Here is a 23,834-nt window from a genome sequence, read left to right on the forward strand (position 1 = left end):
TTTACTTAAATATTGTAAATAATAATGATGGATATGTTGTCAGCTTTAAAATTTTGTTTTAATATCTTGTTTTTATACACAGGCTTCTTAACGTCTCATCCCATTTCATTTTCACATTTAAGCATTGAAGGCACAATTATCTTTTACTGTGGGATAAAAATCCGCCTTACATAAAATTGCACTTACTTGTCACATTGCATGTTCCGTGATAACAAACAAATTAATCCTTTGTTTCATATAAGCCGGTGCTATGGGCGTGGACGGTAGCTTTCCAGCTACGTCCATGGACGACTCAATTAAATCGGGCTTGCAACGTTTTCAGTTTTGCCGTTCTAGAGTTTGTTTACCGATTCCCTTTTTTCCAATTAAAGCCCCATGTTTTAAAAACAACTTGATATATGTTCAATTGGTTAGTTTCATTTACAGTGAAATAATGTTTGTTTCCCAAACCTTGACTTAGAAACTAAGACATTTGCAAAAAAAACATTGACCTCCAAATGACAGAGTGACAACCAGTTTATAAATATTAGTAGACGGTTTTTAGAAAAAGCTTAAAATATCATCTAAATACAGTTCAAATTAGGGTTATGAATTTATTTATTTGCGATTATCAAAAATGCATGAAACGTGTGATTTGTTATTAAAGTCCTTGTTAGTAGTATAGGGATTTATTTTTTTAACTGTTACTTATGAGAGGGACGCAGCACTGGATGAATGCAATAAATATAAACTAGATATTATTAGAACTTGGTTTTTGGAAACCGATGTGGAACTCACTTATAATGAATATCTAAGTTGAAAAATTGCATATAATGCTTTTTTTCGTGTTTCAATCATGGTTTCAATTAATTAAATGAATCATTTCTAAATGCCTTGGACAAAATTTATGTTTTTGTTTATTTATCGTACATAGTTGTTTAACATGTCATTTTAATATATAACCTAAGCAAAAATCATATTTTCATCTGTACATAATTTATGTTTTTAAAGGCATGCAAGAACATGCATTGTTTATACTAATTGGCGTCAAAACAGTAGTTAAATAGTAAATTCTTATTTAAGTAAACAAAATACTCAAATGAACAAATTGATTTTTTTTCACCAAAATATATATCAATACACAATTGAATGAGAAGAGAATGTTGTCTAAAATATCATATTTTATTTTAAATGATCATATTAAAGTAGAACATTTTTAATCTCATTTCCTCTGTAGACATTTAATGATTTTAGATAAAAGGATTCTTACGACTTGAAGTTCGCAATGACATTGATCAAAGACTCATGTTTTATTTGTTTACGAAATAAAACACAATCTACTTGTTATATATGGGGAAAATATGTTTGGGCTACAAGCCAACTGTGGCAGTTTTCTACTTTATACAAATTTGTTGTAAATGTCCTGTGATGGTTTATACATAAATTTGACACTGTATCATGAATATGGTTTTACGTTAAGTTGTTACAAAATGTTATTAAATATATCCGTTCCAAAGTATATTTCTCCCTTGACGTATCAAATTTACATTTGAATACTAGAAAAAAACTTGTAAATCGACACACTTTCAAGTTACAAGAACGGTGTTAAAAAGGTCTGCACACGTGTACATATAAAAACTTGCAGTGTCAAATATTAATATAAGAAATAAAGGCATTGATCAATGATAGTCTAGTATAACATTGATCTCTCAAACATTATTTGTAAAGAATGTAATAAGAAAAAAGTAGTCCTTGGACTTTGACAACCCTAATATTCTGAGAGTAATAATGTGCATACTTTGAAGACTTTGTGTTGTAGATCACTTTTCAAGCATTTTAGTACCTTAATGCGCAATCAACAAACACGCCTCAAGTCATGCACTAAACATTGTAGAGTGGGGTAATTATAAGAAGACGTAGAGGAATAAAATTATAATACATGATCATTATATATCTATACTCAGATTAAAAAAAAACTTTCAAAGCAATGCAATAGATCGGAATACAGTTGTTATGTAGGTTTTCATTTAGATTTTCAGTCCATCATATTTATGTTTCTAACACGTGTGCGATGATGTACATCATGTACAGTACACAATAATGCACATAACCATAAAAGGCAAACATATTTATTCAAATGTCCTAACGATATAACCACGGTAAATCTGATCATAATAAAACATGTTATTTAACTATCCGTTTTCGGCCCTTGATAAGTTTAACACAATTACCATGATATGGTTTAATACATCTTTTGAAGAGAATCAGTATAACAGGTTTTAATAAAAGTAAGACGAACAATTCATTGTTAATACATTTTCTGTGAATGCTTTCATAGAATCATTTCTATCTTAATAATTACTGTAAATGATCTTCCTGAATTGGTTGTTTTTGTTAAGATATAAATAGCATGGTAATTTGTTTAAATGAATTCTAAGCTATAACAGAAACTTGTTGGAGTCATGGGAAGTGCATCGTGGCGACGTTGTGTCTATATAGTGTGTGTTGAAACGCAAATATATCAATGCATTGCTAATTTTATCCGATTCAAGTTACATTTAGAAAAGCAAATGCATTAATCAAACATACAAAGGTTAATATATATGTTGTTTCATTATTGAAACTTTTGTCTCTGCGATTAATTTAAGATAAAAGACAATTATAATAAATAGTCCGCTGACCATTTGTTTGATATTGGGTGCAATTGTATCGTTTACAGCCTTTTTTGGGCGTCCTTTAATTACATCATGTCTGCTCTTAAAAAAGGAATAAAATATTATGACAAATAACAAACAGTTTGATGAAATGAATAGCAAATTACGCTTTTCAGCATATAAGACCATTGTGGCACAAGCTAACGACAGCGTATGAAACGTGCATTCGTGTATTTAATTCGTGAATTCTAAAGAGGTTTCCAAAGGAAATTCAAAGCATTTGTGGTAAATTTTCAAATGAAATTGATATTGACATGTAAATTATAAATATTTTTTCTAAGATACATTGATGGGTCCTAATGTATTTTGTCTCGGTTCTTCACATGATCCGATGCAAAGTAAACAGCTTTGAAATTCATGCATGACAAAAAGTGTATAATTAAAATGTTCTTTACCTCTGTAAACACACATTGTATTTGCTATGTATTCAAAACGTTAAATTCCTGTCACACATTTGTATCCATTTCATGATCTAGTACCTTCGCATACAAGTTTAGAACGCTGTGGACATTTCTGTATGAAGCAGAGAGGTCAAATGTCACTCAGTTTGCTTGTCTCACGTGATCAAGTTAACAATCAGTGAGAACTGTTCACATGTCCCTGCATGATTGTATAGAAGAAAATATTATTTTTATGAGCTTCTTGTTTATGAGTCTATTATGAATTATCAATGTCTTGACCACCGGGCCATGATGGACATTTTCAGGCTAGTCTGTCATAATGTCGAGTAGCAACTATATATTAACCTTTTTTATTAAACATTTGCAATTAGACAAATAAACATTTTATAAACTGCATTTTTGACAAACTTTTTTACATTATTTTTGCTAATTTGTAAACTCTCCAAATTTACTACGAGTAAGTAGGCAAAATGATTGTTTTAATGGATGTGTGGCCATATTGCCATGATAGAGATCTTCGGACAATAATCGAATAAAGACCTCAAGCGACCATATATCACTTCTCATTTAAGAAAGCGTCGGCTAGAAAAGTTTGTATTTTTTAGATTTACCGAAACAAATACTTCAGCCTTCCAAAAATCTTGATTTAGCCATTGGTCAATCCGTCCAATAAGCTGATAAAATTGATTGATCATTAACATCTCTTGGGAAAATTTTTTTGTTCGTTTATTATAGATATGTCATGGAGATGCTGTGTTTGCCTTGTTTTATTGTTACTTAATTTGACGATTAATTCCTTCATTTTTAATGAGTGTTCAGCAGTAAACACTAGATTTCCGTCCGGGATAGATTACAATCAATCCATACGAATTTAATATATTAAGGACCTGTAACGTTTTCCCATCGCTGTTTCCTAACATTACATTCGAGAAACATAAACGTGTATATGTTGAAAAAGAATTAGGCCTAAGCCGACCATACAAAAACAAGCTCAACGTCATAGTGGCAGAATATGTAAGAACAGCTTTTTTTCAACCGTAAAGTAACTTTTCGAAATCGAAACAACTAAGTTACAGTAATTCATCACATTTTTATCTTAAAGTTTATAGATAGTGTACGTTGCTCAGATTATGCCAAAAAACTAACCAAAACAAAGAAACAAATGAACAATCAAAATAAAACAACAACGTACATGATTATAAACGGCTAATGCAGACTCATTGATAAACATAATCATGATATACAATTTGGTATTTGATTTCACCTGTTCCCGCGAATGTTGGCAATGTTGTAATGATTATAGTCAGTATCAATAGACGTATTATTGTAGAAAAGATAATTGATTTTCCGATATATTAATTTGTTTATTGATTAAATTTGATATGTCACAGTAATCTATATTACAAAATTAAATAAATTGATACTCATTTCATTTTTTTTTAACTCAAGACTGTTGAATCTAATGTATTGTTTATAACTGTGAGATAACTTTTGCTCTATTTTTTAAAATATCCTGTAGGGAGTTTTATTTTTAGTGCTCGTTTATTTAAAGTCTTAGTTGATTATCTTGTCCAGTAAGATAATTTTATCATACAATTTCTAGCATCCTGCTGTTTCCTTAAAGATAGTGATTGACATTAGGAAACGCTATTTTGATGACAATGTCATAACCAAAGAGATATGAATATCAATTCAGTTGCGTCACTCCATGTTCATACGATAATTATGATCTGTATGTCAATTTTCTAGACAGCAGTATATAAAAACATTAGAATTGGCTCGAACGATAGAGCTTTCAGTTATTTTAAATCTGATAAGAACGACTGAAAGATTTTGGACTTTGTTTTTTGTAAAAAGAGATAGTAAAATTTGCCCTGGTTTCCCACAAATTGTTCTATTGATATTATGTAAACATCAAAAGCATGAGTTCATTTTTTTGGAAGAAAAAAATGAGCGTGTATTTTACGAAATGTCATCGGGTATCTAAAATATAAATGTAAAATGTACTCTTTGGTTTTGAAATTATTGAACTTAAATATCCTTCCAAAGATGACTGTTATACAGTTAACTTTAGAATAATTTTTTTGGATAATAGTTTCTCTTACGGAATGATACACAAAAGAAAAGATTATAGATTGCTTTACGAATGTGATCCGTAATTATGTTGCTATTTTTTATTATGCACATATGGATCTCCTCAACACATATGAAGCTCAAATGCAATTTTGAGCAGCGATTCCTTCGTTTGTAGCCAAATTTCAATAAATGTTTAAATCAGGGTTTGTCTGAATGTTAAGCATCGGTCTGTAGTGAGATTTCTTAAAATCTCTGGGTTTTTTAGTCCGTTTATTGACATTTTCTTCATACACATTGCATGTTCGGAACACACCAGAACTAACGACGAAAACAATAGCTCGATTTAGACTGCATAGAAATCCAAAACAAAAATAGGTAATATAGAGGAGAGTCAGGAGGGTAGAATCACATTTCGAAAAAAATGAATTTTATATAACTGTTTGAAAGTTGAAAACTTACCCTTCGATTGACATAATTTCACAGTCTCATCTTGTGTCATGCTTCACATCTGGAGCAGCGGAAATTCACATATACATTTAACCGATGTTCATTTTTGAGATACATATGGGGTTCCACCCCCGTGAAAAAAAAATAAGAAAAAAATGACATTTAACGGAAATATTTAGATTAGCTCACTCTAGGCGCAGAGAAAAAATTTCAATAATTGCATCGTAATGTAAAACATAAGCCGCGAACAAAACAAAGCCGGTAAACAGTAAAAGAAATGTATAAGTGGCATTTGACTTTGTTTATAAAAAAGTGAACATTTACAGCAAATTTATTTATCTTACGTCCACATTTTACAAATAAGATTTTGTACAGGGTGACTTATTTCACTTCTAAATGATCTAGATTGACATAAAGAGAAACTATTGCTTATCAAATTTTAAATAACGTTACAACAATGATAGTCTATGGTATAACAACATTGTAAAAAGCGGAAAACTCAATTAAGGAATCCCGACTCTAAACTTTCAAGTCTTTTTAAAACTTTAAGTAATATGATCCGATTTTTTTTGTATAATGCCATCATATCTCTATTCCGATGAATATAAATAATGGGTACCCGTTTAAGGTAATGTTACCGGTCAAGTTACGATAACCGATTTATTGTGAATTATATATGTCTTAATAACAGAGATAAGAATACATTTAAAAATAGATGCCGAAGAAACCAACTTAAAAAGCTGTGTTAAGTGTATACCGAATGTTTTCAGTTTACATCTTCTAAAATTAATCGTCTTTGACATGGTGCGATATTGGTGGAACTTATGTATCAGTTCATCCTACAAATTTATACAGACATGAAGAATTGGAACTATGTCTTGTACATGTAAGTGAATCTAGGTTAAGGTTGTTCAAAAGATGTCTAAGAAATCATGACGTTATGAAACTACCTAGTATGTCTTAACTAAAAAGATTAACTGGACTTAACGTCAATCCCGAGATTTTTTTTTATCTGCCGGTGAAATTCATTTCCCATTATCAGAGGAAATGTTTAAGCTCATTACCATTATCAATTTCTCACATTCATCAGCAAAACAGACAGCGAAGGATTACTTGTCTAGATTCTTCTCCGGATTTTTCTGTGGACTCTGAAATGATTCTTGAGACAAAATTGAGAGAAATAAGAATCCCTAAAGAAAGTCCAACACGGCAAAATTGAAAATGTTGCAGACTCGGTTTGATTGAGCCTGTTCATGGACGGTACTGTCAAGTGCAAACTACCGTCCACGCCCCCTAGCACCGGCTTAAGCAGAATTCAACATTCAACATGAACTGGTAAAATTTAGAATTTTGAAACATCCAAAGCCATTCATATTTACATTGTTCATTATTGAGCCAGGTTCATTCCAATAACAACATGTACCCATAATAAAATAAATTGCCTAATATATGATTTCAATAAACCATCCTTTTAAGTGATTATATAATAAACACAATTAAACAAAATAAAAAGTGAGGAACTTTAAAATGCATATTCAAATCCGTTATCTAGTTTTACGGAACAAAATATCACCATGTAATCAAGTTCTTATAATAAAATGTCTTGTACATGCTGTGTGTGTTTGGTTTCTTTTAATTTTAACTTGTTCATACGAAAACGTACACCAGTATCCACATTCCTAGTACTCGTTCATTCTTTGAATAGATTCAAGAATGTGTTTATAAGCTTCACAGTTTTCTAAAACAATAAACGGTAAATAGAATATGTTCGACATCAGCTAAATATCCTACATTTATCGAATGATATCTATATCAATAAAGTGCGGCTTTCTGGTGTCGCGTAATAATCACAGTTCCACGTATTTTCTGTTGTTGTTTTTTTGTTGGTTTTGTTGGGGTTTTTTATGCAACCGCAGCATCTGCGATGCGGTGGCATATAACGATTCACCTGTATGTGAGTTTGTATGTATGTATGTATGTTTGTGTGTTCTATACATTATATAGTGAACTTAAAATATCTTCTTGTGAAAAACCACTAGTCCAATTTCAACCAAACTTGGCAGGATTGATCATTGGGTAAAGGGCTTCCAAATTTGTTCAAAGAATTTCATTCCATGCAGAAATCTGGTTGCCATATCAACCAAAAGGAATTATAAGAAAAAATTAAAAGAATCTTCTTGTAAAGACCCAAAAGGCCTAGAACTTAGATATTTTGCATAAGGCATTGTCTGGTTGACCTCTACCAAGATTGTTCAAATTATAGCCCTGGGGTCAATATCAGCTCCACCCCGGGGGTCATTGATTTTCACTATATGTACATATAGTAAATACTTAAAATACCTTCTCGTCTGAAGGTACAAGTCTTAGAGGTTTGATATTTGGTATGTGATATCATCTATAGTAACTCTTCCAAAGTTGTTCAAATTTTGCCTCTAGTGTAAAATCAGCCCCGCCCCGGGGGTCATAGGTTTTCCTTATATGTATATAATAAAAACTTTAAAATCGTCTTCTCCAAATTGACAAAGGCTAGAAGTTAGATATTTTGCATGAAATTGTGTAGTGAACCTCTAGCAAGATTGTACAAATTATAGTCCTGGGGTCAAAATTGGCCCCATCTCCGGGGGTCATTGATTCTCACTATGTACATATAGCAAAAAATTAAAAATCTTATTGTCTAAAGGTTCAAGGCTAAGAACTTTGATGATTGCTTTATAATGTCATCCATAGGTCCTCTACCAAAGTTTTTATAATATTGCCCCTGGTGTCAAAATTGGAACTGCCTAGGGGCATTGATTTTCATTATGTATACATAGTAAACACAGAAACTTAAACACATGTTTTCTGAATTGGAAAAAGCTACAGCTTAGATATTTGACACGAATTGTTGTTTAATAGACCTGTATTAATATTGTTTGAACAAGAGCCATGTCAACATGGCCTTCCCCCGCCGAATGTGTTTGCTCATTAGAAGACTGTATATGTAGTAGAGCAGAATAATTCAATTTACAATGAAAACTGATGGCTGAATTGATTACAGATTTGAAACCTATATGAATACTGATGGCTGAAAATAACAAAGGGCAATAACTGAAAAATAATGCAGGGTAGGTTATCATTCTTGTGTGCTGCACCCCTCCTACGTAAAATCTATCCACCTATGAAGTTTCAAGTTGATACCTCAAATACTTTTTGAGCTCCGGACAAAATAGTATGAATAAGAACAAAGGGCAATAACTCAAAAATTATATAGGGAAGAGTTATCATTCTTGCGCACAGTATTCGTTCATAAGATCTATCCACCTATGACATTTCATGCTGGCATCTCAAACACTTTTGAGTTATGCTCCATTCAGGTGAAAAATTAAGTATGAAAAATAACAAAGGGCAATAACTTAAAAAATATGAAAGGTAGAGTTATCATTATTATGCACTGCACATCTCCTGAGTGTGATCTATGCACCTATGAAGTTTCATTTTGATATCTCAAAGGCCTTTTGAATTATGCTCTGGACGAAAATTAATTTTGAAAAATAACAAAGGGAAATAATCAAAAATTATATAGCGAAGAGTTATCATTCTTGCGCACAGCATTCTTCCTCAATAAGATCTATCCACCTATTACATTTAATGTTGACATATCAAACACTTTTTGAGTTATGCTCCACTCAGGTGAAATTCTTGTATATTAGAAGTGTTTTGTTAAATTGCATTGCAGTAACTACATCTATCTTAATTGTACATTATATTAGTGATACATTGTTGACCTCAGAATGTCAGGAACGTACTTTGGTACGGGTTTGGGGCAGCAACTGGAGATTTCATATCTGAAAAGTAAGAATTATATTTTGACCCTATTTTGTTAGAATACGTGACTGAACCCGAGCTGATATGACATTATGATGAACCAAAGCTGATCTAATGTTTTACCTAAGATCATCAGAACCTATCGATGTTAGTGATTGTATCCAAGCTGATATGATATAACATGACATGAGGCTGAACCAAAGCTATCTGGACCTGGCTCATGCCATCTTATATCATTTCTTCTCGGGTCCCGTGACGATCAAGAAACGGTTCAGTTTTTGTCCATCACCGGAGCTGAATTAAGGCAGTTCTAAATCTGAATCGATGATGATACGATGATAATCCGAATCTGAACCTATCGTTAATCGTGACTGGACCCATGCTGATACGATATAAGATGGCATGAGGGCTAAACAAAAGCTATATGATAGCTGCATCATGCCATCTTATATCATTTCAGCTCGGGTCCAGTCACGACTAAGACTCGGTTCAGCTTTATTATTTTCCATGATAACCGCCGTATGAACACATCTGCGGATGTTTCTAAATTCAAAATTTAACTATTTCACGTTTAAATGTTGAATTCTGCTTAAGCCGGTGCTAGGGGGCGTGGACGGTAACTTGCACTTTCCAGTACCGTCCATGAACAGGCTCAATCAAACCGAGCCTGCAACATTTTCAATTTTGCTGTGTTGGGCTTTCTTTAGGGATTCTATATTTATCTATTTTTTGGATCATTATATGAGCTGAACCGAAACTGATCTACAGCTGTACCGATGAGGATCCGAAGATGATTCTAAACTGAACCAATCCTTATTCGTGACTGTAACCAAGTTGATATAATATAAGATGACATGAGGCTAAACCGGAACTGATCTGAAGCTGCCTCATTTCATCTTATATCATTTCAACTCTTGTCTAGTCACGACTAAGGATCAATTCAGCTTTGGAAAATCATAGGTAATGAACCGAAGCTCATCTGAAGCTGAACCGATTATGATCCAATGGTGATCCTAAACTGAATCGATCCTTATCTGTGACTAAGTCCGAGCTGATATTAGATAATTTGAGGCTGAATCGAAGCTGATATAACTGGGAGAAAAGAAAACAGAATGAAAACTGAAATAAAATTTAACTGATGTGTGTCATGCACGTAAGATTTTGTTCAATACAAAATTAAAATGTGTCCGTTTGCTATTGGTCTTGACGAAATTTTAAATGTCTATTGAACATATATCAGATAAATACTAATTTATACAATAACAGATACCAAAGGTACAGAAGCCTAATATTTTTGTTCTATTGTCAGGCATAATGTCATACCAGGAGGCGATGATGGTGACGAAACTGTCGATCTTGTTATGGAGTAGTTTTCTCGGTACTGTTACAAGTAAGTTCGAGGAAGTGCTCGGCGAAATGAAAAACGAAATTGGAAAAAATGAGAACATTAATGTTAAAAATGATAAACAAGATCAACAAGGAAATGTGGTGTTCAATGAACGCAAAGTAGAAAATGTTCCAAAACAGAAGTGAACACTCTAAAGGAACAAACAGGAAAAGCAAACCAAGAACTCATTTCAAAATGTGGGACATTGGAAAGAGTTGTTCGGGGACTAAAACTTGAGGTGAAATCGTTTCGAACAAAACAGGACCAAAGTGTGACTTGTAAGTATCGCAAAATGTTTTATACAGTGACAGCTGCAGGATTAAAGATGTTGGAGGGTTGGATGGAGAAAGGAAACCTTTTGCAGCAAGCCATGATATCATCAGGGTTAGAACAGATTGTTGTGTTTGATGTTAACCTGAAGTCAGTAGCCTCAAATGAGACTGAACGAGCTGAAGGGCGCATAGTCTGTCCAAATCAGGAAGCAGATTTTCAATTCATCCTTAAGAAATCAGTTCAGGATGATAACATGGATACGGACGGAGATTTGTACGCCACCAAAATGATCCTTACAAACTCTGGAAATGAACAAGGTGATTCCACAGCGAACAGAACAGATACTGCCACAAAAATGTTTAATCAGGGGAACAGGAGGTCAAAATGGTTCAAGTCATCCCCCCGCCAAAGAAATCATATTCGACCCTTGAAGAGCTGCCTTCGGGCTTGAGGGAAAAGGTTACGGTGTTCTAACAAGAGAAGCCAAAAATGGTCTCAAATGAATGTCTCCCTGGCCTTAAGAGGGCATATGTGCGGTACCACTGCGAAGCTGGGGATCAATTTAGCCCCACAGAGTTGGCCAATAGCATCATTTTGTCCGGGGTAAAGGATAAAATTTGGGAGGCGGAATATACCCCCAAAAAGGGTCCAATTTCAAGAAGTATCCATCACAGCGGATTAAGAACGAACAAACAAGGAGAGACACTTGAAGGCATGTGCAATGATGCAAAATCCAAGATAGAATCTGCCACCAAGAGGCTAAAGATGACGCACATTCACGCTTGAGGGTGTTTTTAAAAGAAAGTGTGTCGCACCCTGACGTCATAAGACACATCAGGTGGTATTGCCGTCCTGAAATAGTTTGTTTCTTTTGACTTCAGTTAAAGTTTGAGGGTGTTTTGAAAATATAATGTGTCACGCCATGACGTCATAATTATAAGACACATCAGTTGGTATCGACACCCTGAAAAAGTTTGTTTCTTTTAGCTTCAGTTAAAGTAGATGTTTTAGTTGAAATAATATAATGTTTTATAAATTTTCGAAGAATAAAAGAATGTTTGTTTCAGTTCATGTGTAATTGATATTTCTTAACATTTTAAAGCATAAAATAAATAAGAATGTTTGTTTTAGTTTAAGTGTTATTAATATTTCATAACATTTTTAAGCATTAAAGAAATAAAAATGTTTCTTTTATTTCAAGTGTTATACATTTCATGACATTTATTATTATTTTAAGTTGAAATCCCTTAAAACTATTAAATGTTAACATAAACCATTTTTATACAAAGTTCAAGGCACTGAAACTATTCAGTGTTAACCTTTTGTAAATTGCTTATTGCATATTTGTAGCCAAAATATTGGCTACATACATTTCAATAAAAGTATGAGTGCTGAAACTGAAAATTCAAAATTTTTCCAACATTCAAGAGAGTTAACTTTGTCTCAAATCATTTAACCACCACCAAATTCAAACTTGAACTGCTTATTCCTATTAAAGATGTGTCTATATGTCAAATTTGAGTTAAATGTGTACAACCAGTGTGGAGATAATGAACGGAAACTGAAAATTTCATTTTTTTTTCAAAGTTAAAGGGGCATAATCTGCCAAAAATCATCGAACCATGACAAAATTTAATTTGACCTGCGCATTTCTTTGACAAATCCATATGTCAAATTTGAGTTAAATGTGTAACACTGTTGGGGAGATAATGAAAAGAAACGGAAAATTTCGTATTATTTTCAAAGTGAAAGGGGCATTTCCCTGCAAAAAAATCATTGAACTATGACCAAATTCGAACTTTGCCTGCGCATTCCTTTGACGTATCCATATGTTAAATTTGAGTTAAATGTGTAAAACTGTTGGGGAGATAAGGAACGGAAACTGAAAATTTCATATTATTTTCAAAGTAAAAGGGGCATAACTCTGCCAAAAATCATCGAACCATGACCAAATTCGAACATGACCTGCATTTTTTCATGACATATCCATTTCTTAAATTTGACCCGGACGGAATGACGGAACAGGGTAACGCTATATGTCCCAGCCATTATATGACGAGGGCATAAAAAATCTTCCAAAATTGCTTAACAAGAGTAAGTAGGCAAAGGATATTTTCATATATGGATGTATGTGACCATCTTGCCTTGATGGATATCTTCGGGCGATAATAAAAAAAGACGTGCAGCAAACAAATACAAAATTTTCATGATTTATAAAAGCTTATGCTAGAAAGGCTTGCAAGTTTCAGATTAACCGAAAAAAATCAGCATTCCACACAATCTTGATATAATCATTGGTCAGTCGGTTTAATTTATTCTACAATAACATCTCTCGAGAAATTGTGTTTTATAAGATAGGATTTTTAACACAATCCGCCTGTCTGTTGACACCCTGAGGCTTAGACATGCTTATTGTGACAAAGCAATTCATCTCTTAAAAGATTTTTGTTTCAATGCGGTTATATTTTTCTGTTCCGTCTGCGTCATTGATTCATAAAATTTATTTTGTGAAAGTCTGATTGCTGCTTAAGTTACAAGACCCCATATGGGCACTATCAGTGAATACAAAATATATTCAAAGTTGCGATGTTGTACTAAATGTCTGTACCTTGCGGGTAAACACGTACATGAACCTGTTAAAATAAGATAATTTAAAATTCAACACAGTTGAAAGACACTAACTTATTTAAACAATATCTTTCATATTTTAGGTTGTGCACAAGGATAATACTATCTTCAGTCGCGTGAAAGATATTGCACTTTTTATTTATAATAATAAAATGTCATAAAAATGCTGTGTTATTTCCCTGTTACCTGCTTTGACGAGATTCTCCTTTCAGATAATCGGACTCTCAATGTTACATTTCCGTCTTTAGCCCAGGATATATTTCAAGTCATCTATTATATATATATATATAGGATTTGCAACGTTTTTCCGCCATTGTGTCGTAATATTACATTATTGGGTAATCTTACATGATTATTTGGATCAAGCCGACCATAAAAACAAGTTAAATGTCAATGTGACAGAAAACATAAGAACAGTAAGGCTTAAATAATCTAAAGTAACTTCCAGGAGTATATAAACAATCAAGTTTATACACAAATTTATTACAATATTGTCTTAGTAGTCTTTTGAGCCCTGTCCTGCTTTTGCTTGGTGTTTTGCTGGGCTCATTGCAGGTGGTCCTTTGTTGACGGGACCCTTCTTTGATGGTATGTTTTAATAATTTAGTAGAGGGTGGACGTTGTCCTCAAACAAAAAACACTTACAAAAAACAAAACAAAAATCAACCAAATAAACAAAAATATGGACATGACTTTTTACAAAAAATACAGTCGTTTTGACATACTGACGTTTAATTTGAAATATCATTGAGCATGTTTGCGAAGATTTTGGCAATGTCGTAATCATAATTTGTCTGCATCAATAGACAAATTATTGTAGATAAGTTAGTTGACTCAAACCGAGTCTGCAATTCTTGCGTAATTTTGTTGTGATTAATGCTTCCGAGGGATCTCTTTTTTCCAGTTTTTAAATTTTTACAACAGAGTTCAAGTTTTGGGGCAGCTGTAAAAAATTTTGCCCCTACTTCCCTTTCAGCTTAATATTTTTTTCCTTAGTCCTTCGGGATCATTGATGTTACACTATTAATGTTGGAATTAAAAAACTGCTAAGCCGGTGCTGGGGGGGGTGAGGGTTTGCACTTTTCTTTATCCCCAGTCGACCATCAAACAAGTCGCAATTCCTTTTGAAATTTTTGTTCTGATTAAGGCTTCCGAGGGATCACTTTGTTTCCAGATTTTTTTTCTGAAATAAGGAAAAGTACAAATTTGCGTACACAATGATTTGAGGAGCCTTCATGTCTTTAATAGCATCATATTTTAAACAAAGGCAATGGCGTTCCAGATCAGAGTATAATTCGTCCAGAATAAATAACTGATACCACGAATACATTTCAAAGTGATAGACAATTTAGTTTAGAAGAAACGTATCATATCTATTTATCATGATCTGTAAAAACATTCCTCCCAGAATTCAGATTAAGCATATCATATTTATATAAGAAAGATGGAAAGATGGATAAAGTGATTCAGGTGCATTTCTTTTTGCTGTATAAAAACAAACTTAATATTTATAAAATAGAGAAAAACAGAAGAAAGCCCAACACGGCAAAATTGAAAATGTTACTTCTAATTTTGACTTTAAATTTAGGCATTAAATATGGGACTGCGTTTAGTGAACTTGCCCTCGATATTTAGATACTATTGTCTCACATACAAATAGATGAATACAATTGTGATTGGCTCGCTCTAGGCGCAGACGATAATAACAGTCATTTGATCGTTTTGTCAATTATAAGCTGCTAGCAAATTGCATTTGGTAAATCAAAAATAAATCACAAAGACATCCAACTTTGATAATTATGAAGGGACGAACGTTTAAAACAAATGCAAATCTTATGTTCAGATCTTACTTACTAATTTTCAACAATTGACTAGTGAGCCATTGAATATGATGACTAATTTTCAACAATTGATTAGTGAGCCATTGAATATGATGTGATATTCAACGGCAGAATTTAATTTCATATTGACCCAGGCGATAGCCGAGGTCAATATAATATTTTGCCGGCAATATCACAAAATAATTATATTGAATATGATGTGATATGAATATGATGTGATATTCACCGGCAGAATTTCATTTGCCGAGATCAATATGACATTTTGCCGGTGAATATCACCCCATATTTAATGGCTCACTAATCAATTACTGATTTAATGAATAGTGTCATATTAAAAATGTGACTAGTAAATAATTGTTTAAATATATGTTTAAGATAATTAAAACCACAAAACACCTGTAAAACTATCAATTTAATATTTGATAAACAACATGATATAAGTCAGAAAAAAGTATCACAATTGTAAAATACCACAGTGATTACTGACACAAAGGTACTAAAACTAAATCTAAAATCGTTATTAGTTTTTTATCAGTTTTGATGACACTTCCGCATCTGTTGTCAACCAGAAGTCAGAAGATTTCAGAATTCGCATACTTTTGCTATCTTTTCGTCCAAAATGTAACATTACATCAGCAAACACCTTTTCTTGGAAATGTAGAATATATTTTAAAATTCATATATAGATTAAATAAGAAAAATGCAGGGAATAAATAAACAAATTATAAATTAACCCATGAAAGAGACAGACTGACAGATGGTTCGTATCAACAACAAGAAAAATGAATCACAATCGTATCAAATTCTGTATAACAGCATTCAAGCCGGTAATAGAATATTTCTAGCTAATGCCTTTTTTTAATTTTTCGTATTTCCTGAACAAGACAGTTTTTCTTAATACGAGGTTAGTATTATATGGTAAAATACATGTATGCAGAGTTGACAATATAACATAATAAAGTTATACTTATTTTTATGGATTCTCCAAGTCTTCCGTAAGGTACGTGTACATCTTGCGAAGGTCAGCTTGGTCAGCATTGATTTGAACGCCAATTGTGATGTCATTGTGATGAATTGGACGTCATTTAAAGTGACATTAGGCTCATATTTTCATAGTAAAGTTGAGCTGAATTGACTTTATATTTCAAAAGATTGACCGTTAAAATGGTGTTTGACCAACAGAAAATATTGGAAAACATTTAGGATAAAATTATAAATCTGTCTGAAATATAAAAAGACTGTCCCACTCTTTTTATAAACTCAGCCTTATAGGTAAATTCTAATAGATATTTACAGAAATTTTATTTGTATCTGCGCATTATTTATTGTTTATGGGAAGCAAATTATTCAATTAAAAGTAATTATGGCAAAATGAAATCTTATTATGATATTCACCTGTTCACTCACTATATACCCTTTGATGGGCATAATGTCACTTTAACAAGTCAGAATGTTTACCACTGTCCTTTAAAAATCGGTTAATTCCATGCCTTATCGATATATAACTGTTCTTGTTTTGAAAATCCCCTCTTATTGTGCGAACTCTAATTTACAGTCAGGTTTTCGTAAACAGCGAAGTACAAACGATCATCTTGTGCGACTTGAAATTTTTATTAGAGAAGCCTTTGTAAATAAACAACACCTGGTATCAATTTTCTTTGATCTTAAGAAGGCTTACGATACTACTTGGAAATATGGTATCCTAAAAGATCTAAAGGATGCTGGACTTCCTCTTTTCATTTCTGGATTTCTAAACGATAGGCACTTTAAAGTAAGACTTGGTTCAACTTTTTCGGAGGACCACCAACAATAACAAGTTGTTGTTCCTCAAGGAAGCATACTTTCTGTTACACTTTTTGGCCTTAAAATAAACAATATTGCTAGCGCTCTTACACCAGGCATAGATTGTTCTCTATATGTAGACGATTTTTTTTTATCTCCTATCGATCGAAAAGTATGAGAACAATTGAAAGGCAACTTCAACAAAATTTAGATAAAATTCAAAAGTGGGCAATAGAAAATGGTTTTAAATTTTCAACAAAAACTCAATGTGTTCATTTTTGTCGATTGCAGTAACACCATAATGACCCTGAACTTTATATATATGGTTCTAAAATTCCAGTAGTTGAAGCTAAGTTTTTAGGAATTATATTTGATAAAAAAACTTTCTTTTATACCACATATTAACCATTTGAAAACTAAATGCCTAAAAGCTTTAAATTTACTTGAGGTTTTATCAAGTACAAATTGGGGATCAAATTCTTCCACATTACTGAAATTATACAGAAGTCTTATCCGATCAAAATTAGATTATGGTTATGTAGTATATGGGTCTGCAAGAAAATCATATCTTCAAATGCTAGATACCATACATCACCAGGGTTTAAGTTGAGCTTTAGGTGCTTTTCGCACATCACCTGTAGAAAGTCTATATGCGGAAGCTGGGGAACCATCGCTTTATCTTCGTCGAGAAAAAGCTATCACTTCAATATGCAACTAGAATTTCATCTAATAGCAAAACTCCAGCTAAAAATATTATTTTCAAACCAAGTTATACTGAAAAATTGTTAACAAACCAAAGGAAATTAAACCATTAGGCCTTCGTTTAAAAGATGATTTAGATAAACTTAAAATTAATCCAGACAGTATCCTTCAAAATGTCGATGAGGATATTCCACCTTGGACTTAAATTCCCCGAAAATAAATATTAACATTTCAAATATAAAAAAGTCATCAAATTCACCTGAACATTTCAAAGAGAAGTTTCTAGCAATTAAGGAAGAACATGAAGATTTTATACATATTTATACGAAGGTTGCAAAGTAAGTGCGGCTGTGTTTGAAAATAATTTTACATCTAGTATGAGGTAACCAGATAATGTAGAATGTGTTGACGTGCCGTTAAATTTTTACTGCTGAAGCAAAAGCTATAGATTTAGCATTGTCATACATAGTACAGCATACCAATGATAAATTTGTGATATTTTCTGACTCGCTTTCTGTTTTAATATCCATTAAAAATAAAAAATCTGACAATATCATGATAACGAAACTTCTTTTACGATTTCATGATATACTTAAAACAAAATCTGTTAAATTATATTGGATTCCAAGTCATGTACGAAGTAATGAAAAAGTAGATGCTTTAGCTAAACAATCATTAATTTTCAAAAAAACTGACTTATTGTTACCTGCTTGTTATTTTAGACCGGCTATAAATAACAATGTGGCCATACCACGTGACTTTTCGGGTACGGAGCACGCCGATTTTTCACCCGATTCAGGTATGTTTTTTATGCATAACTTATTTATTACTCAACCGGTTTTAATCAGATAAGGCGTAGAGTACCCGTAATTATATCAGCTTTCCACGGTATATCAAAGTTCTGAAAACCCCTGAATGGTTTTGGGAACATTCGAGTACAGTTTTTTTTGTAGCCGGGGCCAAGGGGAACAGTACACACTCATTTGTCATAAGAAGCGATTTCTAGGAAGTCATATGTTTTTTGCCGCTATTTCATAGAAAAATACATGTTAAATCTGATATGTTTACTATGTTCAATGTATCGGGTGAATGCAGTGATGTTTTAGCATATTTTTTCATAAAGTTATGTTGAAATGGTACGGAACACAATGTTATTTCAAAAGATACGGTACACACACAATTTCTGCCTGAAATAATTCTTAAATAAAATATATAAAAATTTAGTTTAAATTATAATGCGAGTGATTTTTTTCCATAGTTAATACATTTTATTAATTTAAACAATAACCCTGGTACCTGTTTTGCAATGTATCAGTATGCTTACTTTAAATGTTAATATGTATTTGTGCATTATATTACAAGAGATCACGCTTAACATTTACAACCTCCATGTAATTGTCCTATTTAAAAGCACCTAGGGCATGTTAAACATTTCGATCTTCACAGAATCAGGTAGTTGTGTTTAAAATGATTGTTTTATAGGAAAAAATGTTGTTATAATGCTGTGTTTATTGTTGCTGTGACCGCCTCCGTGGTCGAGGGGTTAGAGTCGATGACTTCTTATACAGTTACCTCTCTGGCGTGGGTTCGATCCCCGGGAGATGCTTTGGTAGTTTAGCACGGAGGAAGGTAGTCTAGTACTGGTGTAACTCTCCAGGAACTATGTTTAGGAAACTACCCGCCTATATGACTGAAAAACTGTTGGAACAAGGTGTAAAATTAAACAAACAAACAAAATTACTGTTGTTGTTGTTTTTTTTTTTTATTTCTTTTAGTTTTAGTGAAGTGTAAGATATGTCTTTTTGCTTCATCCTGACAAAATAAAACAAGGTCATGACCTAAATTGCTGAAGAATATCATAACTTGATAACATTATATATATATTTATATTTTGTTAATAATAAGTAAGTCACTAGTTACAATTTTGCAATATAGTGGTCATGTTTAATTAAATCAAAGCACAGAAGGCGCTGAATTTGTTTGAATCTCAGAATGTCAGAAAGGTGAAGGTTGTGAGAATATTAACCAATTTGTTTTTGTATAGTGCCACCAATGCTGTTTCCACTGTTATAACAAGTAAATTGGCTATAAGGCTCATTGCGATTGATATTCAATTCAATATTTATTTGGCTTAAACAATTAAAAAAAAAACAAAAAACAACAAATGAGTTGCATTAACTAGGATTTGAACTCAGGACTTCTCTCTTCCTAAACGAGCGTGTAACCCCTCGACCACGGGGAAGTTATAACAGCCTGAAGAAAACCATATCATTTTAAATTGGTGTTTGTAACCCTTAATAATTTTTGTTTAACACTGATGTGAATAATCATGGAGCTTAACATTATATGTATATCTGTAAAGAATTACACAATATTCGAAATCTTCGACCAATCGGAAAGTCATTTTTCTTCCCCCAAGAATGCGCCTGTCATTTGACAATCTTTACGCAGTGATCTCCCCTTATTTTTTCGGCGTTAAAGTACTTATAAAGGTAAGTAAACGCTTCGAGGAGTTCGGACTACTTTCTGATTTTGCAAATAAGCATATCAGAGTCTGACGACCCAAACAAATAAAAATGTAGTTGCCATGGCTTAAATTTTTAATGTTTAAAGACATGAAGCTTTAAAAATAACTTTTAATTCAGGTAATATAGATCATTTTTGGTTTGGTTTCACGGCTCACCAAAACTGACATGATCATGTTGCGACTTTCCAGTTTTACAAGTGCCCCTTTGGGTATAAATAAAGGTACGAACGGGCACCGACGTTCTGTACGGTAGTTAGAAAACTTTCTCACATAAAAAATCGAAACATCGAAGTCACTTGTGGTCTCGTACCTACTTCATGTAGTTTATTAGCTTAAGGTCTTCAGCGTACCCCTTTTTATACTATGACATGACGTGAACGCTGAAGACAACCCCGTTGGAAAAGTCCACCAATAATCGTGCCAGGAATCTGACACGCTTGTATTCATTCATCGAACATGCCATGAAGTAAAGTGAAGCATACCTTGATAAAACTATATATAATCTGTTGATAAGCCAGGGACGGACAAATAAAAATCTTAGTACTAACATAAACTTCCTAATAGTTTCCGACAGGTAAACAATTCCGGCACTTGGCCGCCATATTGCCAAAATGTTTGACCACGTGATTACGAGATTGACCTTTACGAACCCATGTGCCTAATATTTCTATAATTTACTTTTTTAAAGATATTGAAAAAGGTGATTTACTGACTTTTATATTCAATAAAATCATATTTAAGTACTAAAAAATTAATGAAAATAAATAAAAACATTATTTTGAATAAAAATATCGAATTCATGTCAACAAAATGTTCTAAATATAGTACACGACTCTGTTCAAATCGGTTTCCGCAAATGACGTCATACGAGGTCTCGCGTGACACCTAAATGTCATGGACGTCTTTAGTCGGCGTAAATTGGTGTTTTACAGTTAAATAGGCAATTTAAATGACGGTATTAATATTTTGATACTTTAATTGGTATAGATCGATATTGAAATAATTGTTTTATCGTAAAATGCACAAGAATTGATTGGGTTAAGTGTATTTGCAAGTGAAAAATAGTATTATTATACTTTCTTCAAAGCATTATCGCTAGCAAATGCATACTTAATAAAATACCTTGTAAATTATAAGAGGTGGTAGAAAGTGTCCATCTGCTGAGACACAAAGATGTGCTGTCACGTGATCTCCTGAAGATGTCTTTCTTCTAAACAAATGCCCTCCACGAGGCCCGAATACTTTCGACTTAGGTGCCTCCTTTCCTGTAAATCCAGTTTCGTCACAATTGAAGATCTAATAATAAAACATAACAGTTACTTAAATTATTCATACACGGTATGCTTATTATAACGATCCGTTGTTGAATATTCTTTGTTACCTGTATTTTCATATTTCATATGGACAGATTTTATGTATCAAATGCCATAATATATAAAAAGAGTAATATATGTAAAAGAGATAATTAGTTCGTTATAGAACGATTATTCTATATAAGTGCCAACATAAACAATGCTTACTCTTTCTGGTTTGTCTTTCAAGTTGTATTTATCAAGAATAGATTTGAGAAGAGGAAAAAAATGTCAAGCATCCTTTTAAATGACATGGATACTCAGGCATTGTCCATGTTTTCTGCCTTTCTTTGAGCCAAGTCTGGATGCCGCCCGAAAAACTTTGTAAACCAATCATCAGAGGGTCCTTTTTGTAGATTAAACAGTGACGTACGGCCTGAAAAATTGCAACAAATTACAGTACTTTAAATATAACTATATTTTCATTGTACTTGGATATTGATGTTAGAATTCTTTAAAATATGATTATGATAGACACATTATAATTGGTCGAGAAGATTCTAAAATTAAACACGCAAATTAACCATGGAACATTTTATATTAAAAAAAACACACCTGATTGTATAACTATCTCTTGTATGTAACACCTGATCATAGCCCTGGAAAGTGGAAAGCCTTGATTCGCCATGTATAAGAGATACTGGACAAGGGAGTCCTCTTCGTGTTGTAGTAGCTGTTTTTCTGGTCCAGGTCTGTTTCCCGAGTACTTGTGTCTCACTTTGTCAGAGAGAGTTGATTTTGGTACTCCGAATATTCTAGCAGCCGCTGTAATTTTCATTTTTCTTTGACGCACAGCTGACAAAGCTGACGCTAGTTGATCTTCGGTGTATGTCTTTGGCATTATAATACCTAAAACGTTTAACCAGTAATGTATAATAATAATTTTTATTTCGGAAATAAGATAAATTTTAAAGTTTGTAAAACAAATTTTATCGCAAACAGCTTGTATAAAAATAAAAAAGGAGAGAGAAGAGAGAGAAAAAAAAAGAAGGTCGAGAGTTGGTATCGAATCCAGGTCGCTTTTGTACAACGCCAGCCATCATACCTCTCGGCCACAGAGGATTGTTGATTGTACGCGGTTGTAAAATATATATAACCATAAAAGTAAAACTAGCATCGATCGATATTTTATGCGATATTATTTATTCTTGCTGTAAAAAACTACAAACGACTTTCTGTGCATCTTTCACTGTGATAGTAATAATTTATCGTGTATATTTAAAGCTGGAATAATTTTTTAAAATTTTTTTAACACATCGTCTGCAAGTAAAATGTTCGTAAATATTAATTTACCTCGAATGGGGCCTCATTTATTGCGCATGCGCATTTAAGCTGGAAATCCCCAGGTGTTGTTAATAGGTGATGCGACAAGTTCCGTAAAGTAGCTACAAACAACCGGCAATTCCTCAAAATAAATAGACCGCTGTTCTTATTTATTTGCTGCGTTGTCTAGAAAACAAACGTCTGTATGATTTGATGAAGTTTCTAGATGCTTTATAGTTAAAAAATAAACCGAAATGAACGAAAATGATAAACGGCCGGAAAACTGCTAGTGTCCGGAAACTGCTAGGAAACCAGTATCCGTTATTCTATTTTTACAGAGTAAAAGATCGTCATGCATAATAAGAATATTGTAAATGCTGTCTTTGTTGAGTTTCTGTTAGTTGTTCATACGCAATCGTCCATCAATGATCTCATTGCTAGTACTGGTTAATTATATGAATAGATTCAAGATTAATTGTGTTAATAAGCTTGACAGTTTTCTACATAATAACAAAAATAAAATAAAACAATATATTCGGTATCAGCTAAAATAATTAATTAATTAATTTAATGATACCAAGCATGAATGTATATCGAGCATTTGCGAGTTTCAGGAAATCGATAAGTAAATTAAATGGTAATGTTTCAGTCATTTTAT

The 23,834-nt window shown here is 32.7% G+C and overlaps 1 protein-coding gene across 1 annotated transcript; it reads right to left on the reverse strand.

Moving 5' to 3' along the window:
- Positions 1 to 22,153: 22,153 nt before the first annotated feature.
- Positions 22,154 to 22,876, reverse strand: LOC132751767 (uncharacterized). The gene is made up of 2 exons (XM_060742010.1): positions 22,469 to 22,876; positions 22,154 to 22,289 (listed from the first exon to the last, which is right to left on the reverse strand). The coding sequence occupies exons 1-2, from the start codon at positions 22,752 to 22,754 to the stop codon at positions 22,174 to 22,176; spliced, it is 402 nt and encodes a 133-aa protein (XP_060597993.1). The 5' UTR covers positions 22,755 to 22,876; the 3' UTR covers positions 22,154 to 22,173.
- Positions 22,877 to 23,834: the final 958 nt, after the last annotated feature.

Source organism: Ruditapes philippinarum, unplaced genomic scaffold (assembly GCF_026571515.1).
Source record: "Ruditapes philippinarum isolate M1 unplaced genomic scaffold, ASM2657151v2 ctg297_1_1_1_1, whole genome shotgun sequence".
In the NCBI taxonomy this organism is placed as follows: Eukaryota; Metazoa; Mollusca; class Bivalvia; order Venerida; family Veneridae; genus Ruditapes; species Ruditapes philippinarum.

What these genes read in the sequence shown, in the direction of transcription:
- LOC132751767 (XM_060742010.1), bottom strand. Translation starts at nt 22,754, where the DNA reads ATGCCAAAGACATACACCGAAGATCAACTAGCGTCAGCTTTGTCAGCT. An exon ending in AGAGATAGTTATACAATCAG is followed by an intron (nt 22,290 to 22,468) that starts GTGTGTTTTTTT and finishes GCAATTTTTCAG; the next exon opens with GCCGTACGTCACTGTTTAAT.